The 17,683-nt window shown below is 27.6% G+C and overlaps 1 protein-coding gene across 1 annotated transcript; it reads left to right on the forward strand.

The window, feature by feature from the left end:
- Positions 1-879: 879 nt before the first annotated feature.
- Positions 880-17,683, forward strand: LOC122498884 (sodium/potassium-transporting ATPase subunit beta-1-like). Its single transcript, XM_043606877.1, has 7 exons — positions 880-1,268; positions 10,186-10,326; positions 10,558-10,674; positions 10,949-11,130; positions 12,108-12,209; positions 13,250-13,424; positions 17,245-17,683. The coding sequence occupies exons 1-7, from the start codon at positions 1,118-1,120 to the stop codon at positions 17,355-17,357; spliced, it is 981 nt and encodes a 326-aa protein (XP_043462812.1). The 5' UTR covers positions 880-1,117; the 3' UTR covers positions 17,358-17,683.

Here is a 17,683-nt window from a genome sequence, read left to right on the forward strand (position 1 = left end):
TATAATATTAAAGATGTTGGAGTAGGTAAAAAAAGGAGTAGATTTTGAATAATTTTTTACAATTAAAGATATTCGAAAATAAATGTATTGAATACGTTTTTTTGTGTATACAAATTATTTTCAGAGTAGAATAAAGTATTTTTTAGGTAAAGAGAAATTTTTCAGGGAAAAAGTTCAAAATTCTGTTTGGAAATCAGTAGTAAAAAGTGAAAACAAATTTTTGTAGCAACCCTGAAATATCAAAAATGTGAAATATTTCAACAATTTTCAAATTTAAATTTTTTTCCATTCAATTTTAAATTGTTTTTTAAAACAAATTTTTTGTTCGTTTTGATTTAATAGAAATTTTGATTTTTTGAATAAAAATTAATATTTCGAAAAGAATTTTTTATCCCAAATTTTCGCGCCATAATTTTACGATCTTCAGAGCAGTTTTTCAGCTGGTACCTTGACCTTATATATTGAGTACATAGTTACATTCAGTTATCAGTAAAAGTGCTTACAACTTAGATTATATGACATTTAAAGCTAAATTGTTTTTTCATTGATAATCAAAAATATTTTAATACTTCCATTAAGTGTCACAGTAAATCTCAAATTTCAAGTACATCAATATTTTAAAAAAAAATTGTCAATTCATTCCACATTCAAATTGAAAAAAGTTAAAAAAATTAAAAAATTTATAAAAAATTCATGTGAACATGTGAAAAATATACAAAAAATTTAAAAAGAGAATTTTAATCGAGATTTTAATTCCACTATAATAATAAATATTTACGTCGTTTATTTTACTAATCTATATTTACCTGCTGCTAACTGAAAATATTTTTTTTTCACACTTTACATACATATATTAAATATTTGTGATATTTGTCTAAAATCATATACTATCGTAAGTTATCTCTTATCTACATCCTCTTTCAAATGGTCTCCCCTCTCTTTTTAAGTAAACCTCTTAAGGTAGATTCAGTGCTTTTGCGTATACTTTCTAGTTAGAGTTAATTCTCGCAGAGTAACGTTGATGTTGAACAGAGCGTACGCTCTGTACCGAATTTTAATAGTGGTAGAATAATAAAAAAAATTAAAATAAATAATAAATAAATAAATTTAGTGAAAAATGAGTATTCCTGGAAAACTTGTTACAAATGGTGTTTATGAATTTTCTTATATGCGACCAGTTGATACAAGAACAAAGTGGCAAAAATTTAAGGATGGGATTTACAATAGAAAAGAGAATACACTTTTTGGACACACCAAATATGAGTGGGGTAAGAATTTATTTAAAAAAAAATTTTTTTTTTTAATTTTCAGTAATTTTTATTTTTTTAAGTTAGAAAACAAAATTTTTGAAGGGAACTTCAATTGAAAACATTAATATATATATTTTTAAAAAAAAACACTGTTTTTAGTACAAAATTTTTCTTAATTTAAAATTATTTCGACAAATATTATTTTGAAAAATGAAAAAGAATTAAAAAAAAGATGTGCGAAAAACAAAATTTTTCAAAATTTTTATTTTTTTCTTCTGCAGTTTTGAATTTTTAGAGTATTAAAATTATTGCCATACTGGTGCTGGTAATTTCCCAAGTCACGTGCTTTGCATTGAACAAAATATTATTAACATAACCTTATTTTATTAATATAAATAAAAACAAAATAATTTTTTTACCTATTTTACAAATTTTTAATTTTCTAAATATTTTTAATAGAACAACTATTTTTTTTGAAAATTTTTTAAAATACTATCGAATTTTTTCGAGTTTAAGGTAATAAATTAATAACGAGTTTACGAGAATTAAATTATTTAGGAAAACATTGTTTTTCGAATAAGAGAAATAAAAAATCTTTTTTTCATTTGTTTTTCGATTTTTTTATCTTTTTGTTTATAATAAGTATTCAAACAAAAATTTGAAGAAAGTCTTAAGCTTTTTGAGGATATTAAATTTTTTATGACCTTTGCGCGCGCATCACAAATTTTAGGTGCGAACGTGCTAAATGCAAAATTAGTCACCCAAATCACCTCTAATTTAAAAATATTAACGGACCTTTTATATTCTTTGTGTAAAAAATAAAGTTTATGGTGTGAAATATATTTATCGATTTTTTTCAATTATTTCTCAACTTATTTAGTAATTTAATTATTCGTAAATATCAAAATTATATTTTATAATATCAACCTTCCGTTGACATACGCACTGCGTCATTTTGACCCTGATTAAGAAATAATTCAAATTAATTCAAATTTAATGAATAGAAAATTTTCAAATCAAATTTCTATTTGATTCAAAATTTTTTTTTACATTTTTAATTTAATATGATTATTTAATTAATTAATAATGAATTAATTATAATTTAATTCAATAAAAATTTTTCCTTTTGTTCCATTAAAAATGAAATTTAAATTATTTAAAATTTCTTTTTTAAAAGTTTTAATAATACATCAAATATTTTTTAATATAAAAAAATCATACTATAGGGATAGTTTGGAGTATAATTATTAATTTTTTTCAAAAGATCCACTCAAAGGGTTTGAAGTTAGTGTTTTTGTCTGCTTTGTTGTTTCCTAATTTTTTTCATAATTTTTCTTTTAAATTTAAAAAATTAATATTAATAGAAATAATGTCTTAAATTTCAAAATTAATGGATTTCTAATTAAGTGATAAGTGATACTTGGCAAAGAAAGCGACCTGTGAAAAAGAAATTTATAGGTTAAGTTTATTTTCTCTTTACCCGGAATAAAGACTTCCTTTTCAATTTTGTAAAATGAAAAATAATTTTTATTGAATATTTTAAGTGTAATAAATGTTAAAACAATTTTTTTGAATTGTAATTCAATCCACTTTATAAATTTTTACTTAAAACATAACAAATATAACCTAAAAAATTTTGCTTCTTAGGTCCCTTTCTTCGCTAAGCATCAAGTATAATATAAAAAAAGAAATTAATTAATTCTGTTTTTCAATTTTTGGAAAATACTTTTAAAAGTTTGTGGAAGGAAAAAAAATGAAATAACAAAAATTAATTTAAAAAAATTATTTTGAATCAAAAATCATTACTTTATTTTTTAATTTATTTTCATTTTTTTAATATTAATATAAAAATGTTAATAAATTCAAATTTAAAGAATAAATTTTTGTTATACTATTTTTGGAAAAAAAGTTAAAGATTATTATATTTTCCGCATAATTTTGAGTGAATAAGTGAATTTTTTTAATATTAAAAGATAAGTAACATTTAAAAAACAAGTGTAAATTTTGTTACTTTTATCATTTTTCTAATCTAAAAAAATGTATTTATGAATATTTATGCATAAATATAAATTATAAATTTATTTATAAATAAATATTAATAAATAATTATTTATTAAAATTGTATTAAAAATATTTGAATTCCATGAGTAGAATTTTATTATTGTTTGGAAAGAAAAAAATTTTATTAAAATTTTTGAGAATAATTGAGTTATTTCGAAGAATTTTATTAAAATAATTGCATTAAAAACAATTGAATTTCATTCAAGAAATATATTACTTATGCTTTTATGAAAAGAATGGAATTATTGCAAAGAATGTATTATTAAAATTTTTAAAAATCGTTTCGAAGAGTTTGATATTAAAATCGTATTAAAAATAATTGGAAATCAGCCAAGAATTTGAATATTTATGAAAATAATTAAATATAATATTCTTTCGAAGAATTTTATGGAAATTTTTGAAAATAATTAAACACTCTTCCAAAGGAGTTTTATGGAAATTATTATATTGCAAAATAATTGAATTTGAACTAAAAAATTTATTCTAATTATAAAAATAATTAACTTCTTTCGAGAATTTTATTAAAAATTAAAATAATTTTTATTAAAATTCTTTTGAAAATAGGGAATTCAATTTCTGCGAAGAGTTTTATTAATTACAAAAATAATTGATTTTTTAAAAAAATTTAATTAAAATTTTTGAAAATAATAATTAATAATAAATAATTAGTTAATAAATGAATTTTTTTAAATTTAGAACCTGATATACGAAAATTGCAGATAATAGTTGGAAAAATAAAGAATTTTGTAATTTGCATAATAACAATAAATTGAATACCGTGTTTCGCGCATAACATTTGCTAGTTATGCAATAATAATTAATTATTTAAAATGAAATTGAAACATTTTCTATATTAATGGAGTTGAAATTATCGATAATACTTCTTTCAATGTTTTATAATAATAAATAATTAATATATATTTTTTGTATTAATGTAATTTTTCGAAATGTAAAAATTATTATTCGTAATTTTTAATAATTATTACTCAAAAATTTTTTTTATTTGTTACTATTTTTAATTATTGCTTCCTCATAGAAGCATTTATTTTACTGAAAATTTTCAAACTCGATTTTTTTATTTTTCTCTACGTTTTCTTAGCCAAAGAAATACAAAAATTATTTTTTAAAAAAATGTCATTCCATTTGACGGAAATATAAAAAATTCCCTCGCATTTTATATTTTAGTTATTGTTTAACCATCATCTTGGTTTCTTTTTTAAAAATGTGCCGCTTTTTTGGTAAAAGAGACTTATCGCGGAAAAAAATTAAAGGTTATGTTTAGGAATGGTTTTAGTTGATTAAAGATTAATTTTCAATTACTTAAAGTAAAAATAATTTTTATTAACAATTTTATATATTGAATAATTAATAGAAATTGTTTTTGACTTCAGGCAATTAAAAATGAATCTTTAATTAAGTAAAATCATTCCTAAATATAACCTACAAATTTTTTGCCACGCGTAAAGTTCCTCTCAAGATTGCGTCTATTTTGAAATGTTTCTGACTTTTTTCTGACATTTGTATATAAATATGTTTGATATCTCTACATATGTATACTTCCTGACAATTAAAGATTCAAGATATCCTTGGGATAAATCACGAATGGCGAAGGTTATTAGTGCGCGGATGAAATATCTGTATCGACTCATGCGGCCGATAACGACCATGATAATTGTGGAATAAAGCAGCTTTTCTCGAAATCTACTAAACCGATTTTTAAAAATTAAAAATATGATTATCTTTATCTATGAAACTAGACAACAAACCTCTTAATAAAATTTCTCATTTTTACCCCCTGTTATTTTCTACAGGGTAAATTTCTTCAAAAATACAGCATTTATTTCAAGTCGATATTTGACGAATTTGATAATGATAGAAGAATATATTTCTGAGAATTTTCCTACATCTTGAATTTACCAAATTTGAACTTTATTTTAACCTGGAACTCCAGTCAGAAAATAATTTCGGATTTTTCTCCCCCAAAACATATTGTCAAAATTGATTTTCCTGATTTAAATTTTCTTCTGCTTGTACCTAAGGATTCAATTAATTTTTCGAATGCAGAATTAATCCCTGTTGCCGTTTTGCCCTATGTTAAACATAGTAGATAGGCAGGGCCGGTCCTATCTAGAGATTCCTGCACCGACATGTTACCGACACTTTTAGCCCAGACTCAAACCATTTTGGGGGGTGCGATTCAAATCATGATGCTGAGCTAGAAATGATGTCATATTCGTCTCAGCATCATGGTTTGAATATACCCCCCCCCTTTTTTGTGACGTCATTTCCGGCTCAGCATCATGATCTGAATCGCACCTCCCAAAATAGTTTGAGTCTGGGCTAAGTGGTTTGAGTCTAGGCTATGAAAGTGTCGGTAACATGTCGATGCAGGAATCTCTAGATAGAACCGGCTCTGCCTATCTACTAAACATCGATTTCGTCACCTGGAGATATTCAAGATTTAATTAACATTAGAAGGTTTCGCAATTATTCCATGAAACTCGTATTGCTAGTGAAAATATCACGAGCCCATATATTGAATTATTTATGCAGTTGAGAACAATTAATAAATTATTCATCCGTTTGGAATGGTTGGATTCCATTATTGGACCAAGTTCTATGGATTCCAGTCGTCATTATGATTTATAATTCTATTATTGGAAGAGTATGTGGTGTTCTACCATCAAGTGCGGGCCGAATTAATTAATTAAAACAAAAATTTTAATTCAGGAGAAATTGTTTAAAATCAAGATTGAGAGCATTTGAATCATCATGAGGTCACAGTTTTAAAACACATGATCTAGACAAACTTTGACGTCCCAATGGTTCAAATACCTTTGAAAAACTAAATCTTATTGAACTGTATGTGATTAAACTTGTCAGGAGTTATTTATTGTTGTTGCTATTTTTTGTTCTAATATCAATTGTAAAGATATTGTTTGTCTAATGCTTTAAGGATAGGGATAATTTGTCCTTTGTTTGTTTCTGGAATGTACAACATTTTACTCTCGAAATTGTCAGGTGAGCGGTTTTTCTTGAGATAGGATTTAACTCCACTGGAAGGAGAATTATACCAGAGTATACATAACGTAGAAGAATGTCAAATGGGAATAAAAGTTGGTTTTACTTACCAAAGGTTTCCTTAAATATTTTTCCAAGAGATAATCTTGGAGGGAACTGCTTATGGCAATCGTTTGGCACTGAGGGCAAGAAATTGTCAAATGATCGATAACCAGTTGGATAATGATTGGTAGGTAGTTGATAATATGTTGGTGGTACCTTGGCAATAAATTGGCAGTAGATTGACAATAGTGCAGGGATAGATTGACCCCTGGTTGGTACTTTAGTTGAAGAATTATGATAGGTACTGCTTACCAAGCTGGAGTCTTTAATTCTTCATTCGCTGATTCAGGACAAACTTATAGTGCATATTTATTATCTTTAATTATAAAAATGATTTTGTTTAGGTATGATGATGTCTTGGTAATTAACTCTTTGCTGATGCTAAGTTATCCCTACTCTATCGCCAAAGAATTTAACTGCCATAGTTGTCAATTCACGGAAAAAGAAATTTAGAGAAAGAAAAGACGATCAAGGTTTAGGGGCCAAGGTAGCTTCTCATCTTTAACACACTCAATTATCCTTTCTTCAAAACATTCATTGATTACAATTGAATATTCTAGATTATTTCAGAATTTTTACGACGTATCCAAGAGTTAAGAAATAGTTTCCGAAATTCCGGATGAATTTTATTTTCCGTGCAGGTGTGGATTACTAGCAAGATAATGAAACGCTTCGGAGATTGATAGACAGGAATAAGAAGTTCTTATACTGTCGTCAGTGGTCGGGCTGTATAATAATAGACTCCATTGTGATAGTAGGCGATTCATGTGGGTATACCTGTATGGGGAGATCCTTCACCTTAAACTACTTAGGCGATAATCAGATGTATTATAAGAAATAAATTTTTACTTGCCATCCAGAACGATGGTCTTGAAACATTTTTAATGCTTTTTACACATGCCCTTTCTAAATCTTGAAAAAAAATAATAATAACTATATTTTTTCAGGAACTCAAAAAGAACATGAACAGTGTGTACAGAAGTTAACAAAATTTTGCTCTGATTTTTAAATTTTTTCCAAATAAAGAGATAGTACTTACTAATACAGATATTTTTGCTTTATCCCTTTCGTGCCTCGGGACATATATGTATAGGAGAAATGTTTGCAGGTTGTCCCACTTAAGCTTTTTTGCTCATAACTATTTTTAAAAAAAAAATTATTTATATGAACATACCATTGGAAAGAGGACCTAAAAAGCTTCAAATTTAACCCACAGATAATTTAAATTGGCAAAAAATAAAATTTTTACATCAAATTTTAAAAATGATGTAAAATCAACGTTTTGAAATTTAGGCTTGCCAGTTGTCCCACTTTGAAAAATTGATAATAATATGGAAAAACTCAAATAAATTTATAAAAATTTATTAAATTTCACTTAGATTTAATGCTTCTAAACATAATAATTTTAATTTAAAATTTTTAAACAATTATTAATAAGTAAAATTTTTTTTTAAATAAAAAAAATTTTTTCAAATAAAAAATTTTTTTTTCCAATTGAAAATCAAACAAAAAACAAAGATATATGTGAAAAAAGTGAAATTTCGGGAATTGTGTAAATTTACTCAAAATTATATCATTGGATTCGCATTTCGGACCTGCAAGCCGTAAAGTGATGAGTCAACCTGCAATTTTGAACTCTATTTTTAAAACGATGAAAAAAAATTTTAATGCTTGATATTTCAAAAATTTCTTTTCAATTATCAAAATTGATTAAAAAAGCAACTCAGAAAAAATTTTTAACTTAAATTATATCTATAAAAATTAGTTGAAATAGTCACAATTTTAATTTTTCAATTTTTCCACAAGTCAATTTCAGAATTTGTTTAACAAGAATATTTTTATTGCTTCTTTTTGTCCCAAAAGAGCATAAAAAGTAATAACTAATCATTTGATAACAATATCAGTAGCGTTTTTTAATTATGGCATTTCTAGAATAAAAAATAACGCAAGTGGGACAACTTGAAAGTGCAGGTTGTCCCCCGTGTCCCACTTAGAAAAATTTATGTTATTCTGATAAAAGTCAACCAATTAATTTGCCGTAAATTTCTTTTTATTCCAAATGACAGCTGCTACAATTAAAAAAATAATTAATTACGTAGTACGATTATAATTATTATAAACAATAGGTAAAATATTTATAAGAAAATAGCGAAAACTAATTTTTCAAAATTTTCTCAAATTCGCTTCAAATTTCTTACTCGGGGGTTTTCGGGGTCGCTGATTACGAATCTAAAGTCATATTTTCAAAATTTCAAAATAGTGGACATTTTTTTCAAATCTGCTCAAATTCGCTTGAAACTTATTATTCGGTGGTTTTCGGGGTCACCATTTTAAATTTTTTAGATCTGACTTCAGATTCGTAATCAAGGACCCCGAAAACCCCCGAGTAATAAGTTTTATGTAAATTTGAGCAATTTTGAAAAAAATGTCCGCCATATTGAATCCGCCATTTTTAATTTTCAAAATTTTGAATATCTGATTTCAAATTCGTAATCAGCGACCCTAAAAACTCGGGGCATGATAGTGTTAAACTTTTAATTATTTCAACAAATTTTTTATTATTACGTAATATTAATTATTAATTCTTTTTTTAGTTTTAAATTTTTATATAAATTTATTTTATGTAAACTATTTTATAATTTATTTTTTTGTTACTTATAATTACTTTTCTTGTTTTTTATTGTTAATTATATTGTTAATCTAATCTAATATATGACGCATTGTAACTCGCACCAAAATTATCTAAATGGAAAAAAATTTTGCATTTTGTCCGAATTTATTTTTCCTATTATTTTTTTTTCTAAAATCTTAAAGCAATTAACTCGGGCCTTTAATATCTTGATTTTCTATTATAATTATATTTTTATTCTATACTCTCTAAATCTGAATATGTGAAAATTCACATATTTGTACGTTATAAGTCGTCTTCTCGATCAATAAGTGCATATACACTTATAATAAGTGAAATTTCACTCAGAATAAGTGAAAAATTCACTTATTTATAAGTGTATATGCACTTATTGATCGAGAGGACGACTTATAACGTACAATAAGTGAAATTTCACATATTCAGATTTAGAGAGTACGAATTCCTACTATGCTTGAGTCAAATTTAGAAATATTATTTTATTTTGTTTCATAAGCCTTTAAAAGCAAATTGATTGTTCCTCTTTGTGCTGATAGTAGGACATATTTTTCGCTGCGCTTGCATAATCATGTTTACTGCTGTATAGAATGCTATAATTAATATTACATTATTTTATGTACACAAATCCACAAGATACCAAAAGAAAATTATTTGAATTTGTTTTAAGTTAGAAAAAATTTCCCAATGATGGATTTATTTTAATAATCAATTTGATTAAATAATCAATAATTAATTTTCAACATAGCATAATTTTTACATATTATAAAATATTAATTTCGATTTTTTAGGGTCAATGAACTGAAAATTAATCTTAAGTATAAAAATGAATGTATAATTAAACAAAACGTAAAAAATCGTTTTTTAAATTATCTTACAATTCTAACCCCCATAGTAACTGAACTTGTAGCAACATTCACAACATTTCCTCAATATTGTGAATCTTGCAGCAATATTGTCAATGTTGCTGCAAGTTTAGATGCTGTGGGGGACTATTTATTAAAATTGACATTTTTTTCTAAATTTTCAAAATACCAAAAATGTATTTTTAATATTTTGAAAAATAAATAAAAGAAAGTTTTCTAAAAATATCTTTTCGAATTTCAGGTAGAACGGGACTTTTCTACTTAGTTTTTTTTAGTGTACTAGCAGCATTTTTCGCTATTTGTATGAAAGGCTTATTAGCGACCCTAAATGAAGATAAACCAAGATGGATTCTAGAAAACAGTATTATTGGTACTTCTCCTGGTAAGGAAGATTTTTAAGAAATATTTTGAATTAAATTTATTGGACATTTGATTAATAGTCTTCAACGAAGATTATTTTTCTTTGTAAATATTCTTAATGTAATTTTTTGATTCTATTAGAAGTTTTTATCAGTAGTTTTATTTATAATTTTTTATTATAGTTTATGAAAATTAAATCCTTATAAATGATCATTATTATTAAACAAATTAGTTTCTTATTTAAAAATTTCAGGTATGGGGTTTCGACCTATATCCAATGATCTAAAGGACGAAATGGTTATATCTTATGACACCAAAAATAGTAGTGATATTAACATTTGGATTCAAAAGTTGGACTTGTTTCTGAGCAGTAAGTTGTAATGTACCCTAAAAATATTGAAATATTATTAGAGTGACCAAAAAAATTTTTATAAAAATTTCCCATGCATTTTACATGCATGGGAAAATTGAAGTACTCGCGGTGGCACCTGTTAATATATGAATAGTTTTAAAAATAAAAAAACGTATTAATTTTTTTTTGCCATTGGAACAAATTGTGGGGGTTTTTTGCTTTTTTCCACTAAAAACTTTTTTTGGGTCACCCTAGCAAATAATTTTATTCAAATTGAAAAAATTTGATGTAGGTTACCACAACTCATCGTTACTGTTAGATGATGGACGAAATCAACAAATCTGCAACTATGATGCTCTGCCACATCAAAACAAAGTTTGTATGTTCGATGTGGATACCTTAGGTCCATGTTCATATGGACAGGGATATGGCTTTGCTACTGGCAAGCCTTGCGTATTTCTAAAATTAAATAAGGTGATTATAAAAATTACTCTTATAAATATTACCTACTATTCTAACAATAGAAAAGTTCAAACAAAAGCAAAGTTCTAATAATTTCAGAACAGTATTAAATTAAATAAATTTTATTTTGGCACAAACATAACGCAGAATAAAAAATTAACATTAAGGGGTTAGACCACCTACATAACATTGTAATAAATTTTCAATGCTATAATCACGATTATCAATATACTTGAAATCCTCATTTATATGAATATTCAGAACTTATAAACATTTCCCTTTCCAATTATAAATTACGTACAGGATAATGTGATTTATCATTAATTACTTCAAATGGACTTTGGAAAAATTATGATCCTCTCAACGACTTACCTTGCCTTTTACTTTTCTTATTAATGACTTCTTTCCCCATTCCGTGACAATCATACAGATAATACAGAAATATTCCCCAAACTCATAACATAAATGTTATTTCTTATTTAATTTTTTTCGGTTTACAAAATATTGACAAAAATAAGTTTCTTCAAGAATTGCACTTGAATTATTTTTAAAATCTTTTTCAAGAAAGGAAATAATTTTAATGAAACAAAAATCATGAAAATTATATTTGTAAAGACTAAAGAAATGCAAACAAATCAGTAATGTCTAAGCTTAAAGCAACATTTTTATTTAAATTTACGAGTATAAATTTAGAATAAATTAAAGAATACTAAAACATCATTGACATAAAATATTTTGCACTTGATAAATAAATTAAAATCGGGTTCTAAGCGTGACGTCAAAAATATTTTTTTTCTGTTATTAATCTTGAATACGTCAGAGAGACATTAAAATAAATAAAAATAAAATATCACACCAGAATTATTTTTATCCTTGTAAATATCTGATCTGAAAAATTAGAAATTCCTTTCGATAGTGCGAGATTTCTCCTAAAAATAAATATAGTTACAGAAATACTTTTCACTTATCAAAAAACTTTTTTTTTTTAGATATTTAGCTGGATACCGAAATTATATGACGATCCACAAAAACTTCCGACTAAAATGCCAGAACGACTCAAACAACATATTCAAAATACTGACATAAATAAAGTAAGTTTTTTCCTGATATTGTAATTTAAATAATATTTTTTACAAAGTATTGTAATTTTTTGAAATAAGGCAACAAATATTTTTTAATAACTCGAGATGGCAAAATTTGACCATTAAAATGCAATTTGAAAATTTATATCTTAATTCGTCTCTAAGTTAATTCGTTTCTAACGCCTGTTGCATTTTCTGAATTTGGAAAATTTCACGATAGCTAGAAATTGAGTATCATCAGAAGTAACTTCACTTGAACCCCCAGTAACAAGTTTTAAGTAAATTGGAGAAATATTTAAAATTTATTCCGTCATTTTGAATGTTAAAATTTCAACTTTAGATTCTTAATAAGTGACCCCAAAAATCCCCGAGTAACAAGTTTCGAACAAATCAGAGAAAATTAAAAAAATATGCTGCCATATTGGATTCGCCATTTTGAATTTTAAAAATCTAACATTAGATACCTATTCAGCTAATTGTTCCAAAAGGTTTTGAATTTTTTTAATTAAAACAAAATTGAGAGATAGGGTGGACCGCTTGGCTTATAGGATAATATTATTTTTTGTTAAATTAACATTATTGAAAAGTTTAATTTTGAAAAAGTATACTTTTTTCTTAAACTATGATGTTTGACAATCAGTTAATTTAAAAATTCTAATTAATTAAAAGAATTTTTAGTTTTCTACCCTTTCCCAACAAAAAAGAGTGATTTTTAGCCTTAAAATTACGCGTTTGTTATATAAATTTAAGTGTATTTTTTAAAAATGTTTTTGACATTTTCGTTGTTTTATTGCAATCGGCGAGTACTCGAGACGAATTAGGATATTCTAATTTTTCATATTGCACATATTTACATGATAATTTTTCACTAAACAATTAGAAACTTTTAAGAGATATGAAAATCTATTTATCACTGTAGCAAAACTTGTACGTAATTTTTTAAAAACAAATATAAACTTTATAAGAAATATAAGCACCAAAAATGTAAAATATTAATATAAGGACAAACTCTATTGTGTATTGCATATTAATATATAAAATTTTTTTAGATGAAAAATATATGGGTATCTTGTAAATCACTCAATCAACCAGGTAATAGTACCTTAAATGAAATTATAGATTACTACCCAAAAATTCAGGGATTTCCGGGATATTTCTATCCCTACGAAAATCAACCTGGATATCTTAGTCCTCTTATTGCTGTGCAATTTACAAATTTTAGAAGTGAGTATTAAAATTTATGTGATTTGCTTCTCATCTTCAAAAAAAAGTGATGAAAATGATATGAACCATTGATATTATGTGTTTATTTACTCTCCCTGCAATATGCAGGGTTCGAGACTCCCAAGTCAACTAATTCTATAAATACAAAATTTCTTAACCTATAACGCCGCTCATGTCCCACATCAACAAAACTTAACCTATTTTCATCACACTCATACACTCAAAATTCGCCAGTGCCAGGGCTTCCGTTTCCAGTTCCCTTTGCCCATACTGACTGATTGCCCATTAACGCCCCACCCCTTTAAATTACTTAAATCCTTAAAAGTTCATCTTCATTCTTATCCTTCTTCATTTCTCTCCATTCACCCGATCATTCATTCCAACCTCAAACACTCGTCCATTACATTCTCTCACGCATCATTTTACCCCATCCACCCACACGCATTCCTTACTCATTCTTACTTCCCTTCCATTCCTTCTTTCGATCCATGCCTTCTCTCCCAGTAACCATCTTATACTCCTTTCCCTCCACGTTCTATCCTCATCTATTCTCTCAACACTTCCTTTCAACCTCATAACCTCCTCTTTCTCCTCTTCACTTCCCAGTTCTACTAACCACATCCTCAGAATCCCATTCGCATCCATATTCATCGCTTTCATCTGCCTAATATTAATTTTTACCCCTACCCTTTCAGCCAGTCTCCCCACCTCTCTTCTCCCTTCACTTAAACCTGCATTCATACCCCTAATCACTATATTTCTTTTTCTTTTATCCTTTTCCATCCATTCCACTCTTCTTTCCAGCTCATTCACCTTTCGTTCATAATATACACTTTCACTCCCCTCACTACTCATTTTTACCCCCTTTTTAATAGAACCTCCATTTTTTATCCTCTTCCTTCTTTTTTAATATAAATTTTTCCAATTCCTACACTCTTTCTCTCATACTTTCCTTCTCACTCGCCCACCTTTTCCACTTTTCCACTTTTCCTCCATCCTTTCCATTTCCTCATCTAATTCATCCATCTCTTTACCCCTCTCATCACCTGCTTCACACACCGTTACAAAATTATTCCTCACTCTCACAAAAAGCTCTTCCATTGCTTCATTCAACATTTCCGCTAGCTCCATCAAGTCCATACAATCTTCACACGTCATCACCTTTCCATTCTTCCCTATTCCTCTTTTAAATATTCGCGCCTTTTTCTCACTCTCTCGTACACTACTTGAATCAAATTCAGCCATTCCAGAAATCTACCTTATCATTCAATATTTCCCATTGTCTCTCTCTCTCTTTTCTCTCACAGTCTCACTTCAAGCAACCTAACCTCACAATATCCACTTCTCTTTTTTACCTTTTTTATCACTCACACTTACCCACTCGTACACTTTTGCTCTTTTTACTTTCACCACCACTCTTTCCTTTATTATCTCAAACACTACACTACCCACTCTTCAATAAAATACTCAAAATTTTGCCAAAAACTCTTAACCCTTTACAAACGCGTGCAAAGCTCAACAGTACCGGAAACGGAAGTCCATGAACCATTGATATAGGTGACGGAATAATTAAAAGGGAGCTTAACCTTTAAATAATCCATTTCCACTCTTTGGGTCATACTTATAGAAAAAGATATGCTCTTTTCAATGGAACAAAACACGGATTTCTATTTTTATTTGTATCTTTACAAAAGCACTTTGAAGTAGGGTCATTTGGTTTGAAAAAATATGAAGTAGCAATTAAAAAAAATTGATTTTATTTGCTACCTAGGGGTTTTCAGGATCCCTGATTGAACAGGTCATCATTAGACAAAGATTATTCAGACTATGTAGACTAGATCCTTCATGCTTCTTACCTACTTAATTAATTTTTACTTAATTCTTACTTCAACGACTTCGAAAGGACTTTCGTAGTTTTGTGCTAACTACATTGCAAATTTTTGTACTCCACTCTACAGTTTATGTGTTTTACGTAACACCAAATCGCCTACTTTAAAAGACACGTCTTGCCTTCCTTGTCGTAATACTTTGCTAGTATCGCTCGCTCCATATAAATAAATCTGACTACTAATATATCTCTCAACGCGTCTAATCTCTTTATTCTGGCTATTCACTCTTCCGGATGAATTCTCACGACTTGTCTACACAGGCTCTTCACTGGCTTAGGATGTTTATCGAAATTTAGAAACGCAGGAGACGTTTTAGTCGGTGCCTGTGTTGTTGCATTTACGGCATGACGAAATTCATTAACCCCAGTGAGAAATAAAAGGTCTAACCGACGTCAATTCGATGTCTAAGAAGTTGAGAGGAGATCTAAGTCTAGATTTGGTCTGAAAATGTTAAATATAGTTGTCAAAGTTGTTTGAATTCAAAGATATTTGTATTTGTCATTCAGTCGCTTAGTGTAATATTACATACATTTTACATAATTTAATATTTTCTAAATTTCTTCAAGTAAACGAAACAAAGAAAATTGTTGGATGAGTTCTGATTCCGCTATATTGACGTACTCGGAATATTGACAATGGTGGGAATCAAGTAAATGTACACTTCAATCCAACGATGCCTTCTCTCCGGGAAGGCACTAATTTGACGAAGTTTGCCTACCTTCTATATTGTCTAAAAAATCAGCCAATAGAAAAGCAGAATTCCGTTGAAATTATGGACATGAACTATAAAGAATATAGAAAGTGGTCAAAACTCGTCAAATTAGTGCCTTCCCGGAGAGAAGGCATCGTTGGATTCAAGTGTACGATATTGCGTCTAATGGTAACTTTTACGAATGTCAGAAATTTTTGTAGGAAATAATCTAATAGTGTACCAGTACCAGTGTAACAGACGTATTGGCAAATACTTAGATATCGAATTGATTGTCTATATCGTCCATTGTACCTCTCAATTCTTGATGGTGCGCACCAACAAAAATTAAGTTGTCTATTCGAAATCCTAGACTTTGATTATAGTCATCTACTTAGCACCTATGGTGTCAAATAGACCACTCGTCTTTTGCGAATGTGCAGCTTATATAGATCTTGATTTAGATTACCTACACATGGATAGAGGTTTTAAACGTCGAATAGACGTCGATTAGATCTTTCATTTCTGACTGTGAGTCATGACAGTCGGCTTTTATAAACGTAGAAACCATCGTAATCAGAGTCCTGTTGCTTCTGACGACTGGATTAGTTTGTAGGTGGTAAGATGATGTGTTGAACTCCATATTCGTCCAGTGAGTTTTTGAAGAACTTATTATCAATCTCCTTACCATTGTCGGTTAGCAAATACTCTGACAGAGGTGAAGCTTCTCTCCTTCATGGGCTGGATAACCTTTGTCTGATCATCAATGGTTGAACTTGCTACTTTGTGGCCTTTATCCGCCAGGTAATCCATGCGTTTAATGTTTACCAAATTCACATTTGGAGTTGCTGAGGCTTTGCCGAACATATATTTTAAAAGAAATCAAACACGTGGACGCTAGTTAATTTTTATGAATTTAACAAAACACCTAATAAAAACCCTACGTATGGGTACCCTAATAAAAACAATACAAAGAATAAACTCTAATGACTTCCAGTCATAACTTTTCCGTCACATAATCTTTATCTGATTTTTACTTACTGATCATGACCCTCATCATCTGAGTAATCCTTGTCTGCTTCCGATTTCACACTATCATCTTGCCTTTATTAGGTAGGGAATTTCGGTTAAGGTTAAGGTTTAAGGTTAAAATTAAGGTTAAGGTTAACTTTTCTTTTAACTATCCCGATCACATACGTGGATTATTTTAGTTGCATTTAATAATTTCTAATTTATTTTTTAGAAAATGCAGTTATTGAAATTGAATGCCAAGCATGGGCAAAGAACATTAAGGATGAAGACGACGCTGACGGAAAAGCATATAGAGTACGCTTTTCATTAAAGATAATCGTTTAGTTTATTTATTTTCTGCGCTAAATAATGAATGTACTTATATGTATATATAAATAATTAATTGTCACTTGTTACCGACATCTGTTCAATAAGTTAATGTGATATTTATTTAAGGTAAAAACAAGCTAATTGGGGGGTCATCACCGATATGTAGCTGTGAAACCTCTTGTACCTGAATCTATATTATCTAATAATTTGCATAATTGGCATTAACTATTTAAAGTCAAATTAATTCTCAGGAATATTTTTGGATAGATAAATTTATTGTGAAAAAAATTCACAAAAATTTTAATAGCATACTAATTGTATTAGTATTTTCTTTAATTATT

The sequence above is a fragment of the Leptopilina heterotoma genome, unplaced genomic scaffold (assembly GCF_015476425.1).
Source record: "Leptopilina heterotoma isolate Lh14 unplaced genomic scaffold, ASM1547642v1 Lhet_160, whole genome shotgun sequence".
Lineage (NCBI taxonomy): Eukaryota > Metazoa > Arthropoda > Insecta > Hymenoptera > Figitidae > Leptopilina > Leptopilina heterotoma.

Excerpts from the sequence above, each read along its gene's own strand:
- LOC122498884 (XM_043606877.1), top strand. The coding sequence starts at position 1,118 with ATGAGTATTCCTGGAAAACTTGTTACAAATGGTGTTTATGAATTTTCT. Across the intron at positions 10,327-10,557 it reads TATTATTGGTACTTCTCCTG|GTATGGGGTTTCGACCTATA; the intron begins GTAAGGAAGATT and ends TAAAAATTTCAG. Across the intron at positions 13,425-17,244 it reads GCAATTTACAAATTTTAGAA|AAAATGCAGTTATTGAAATT; the intron begins GTGAGTATTAAA and ends TTTATTTTTTAG.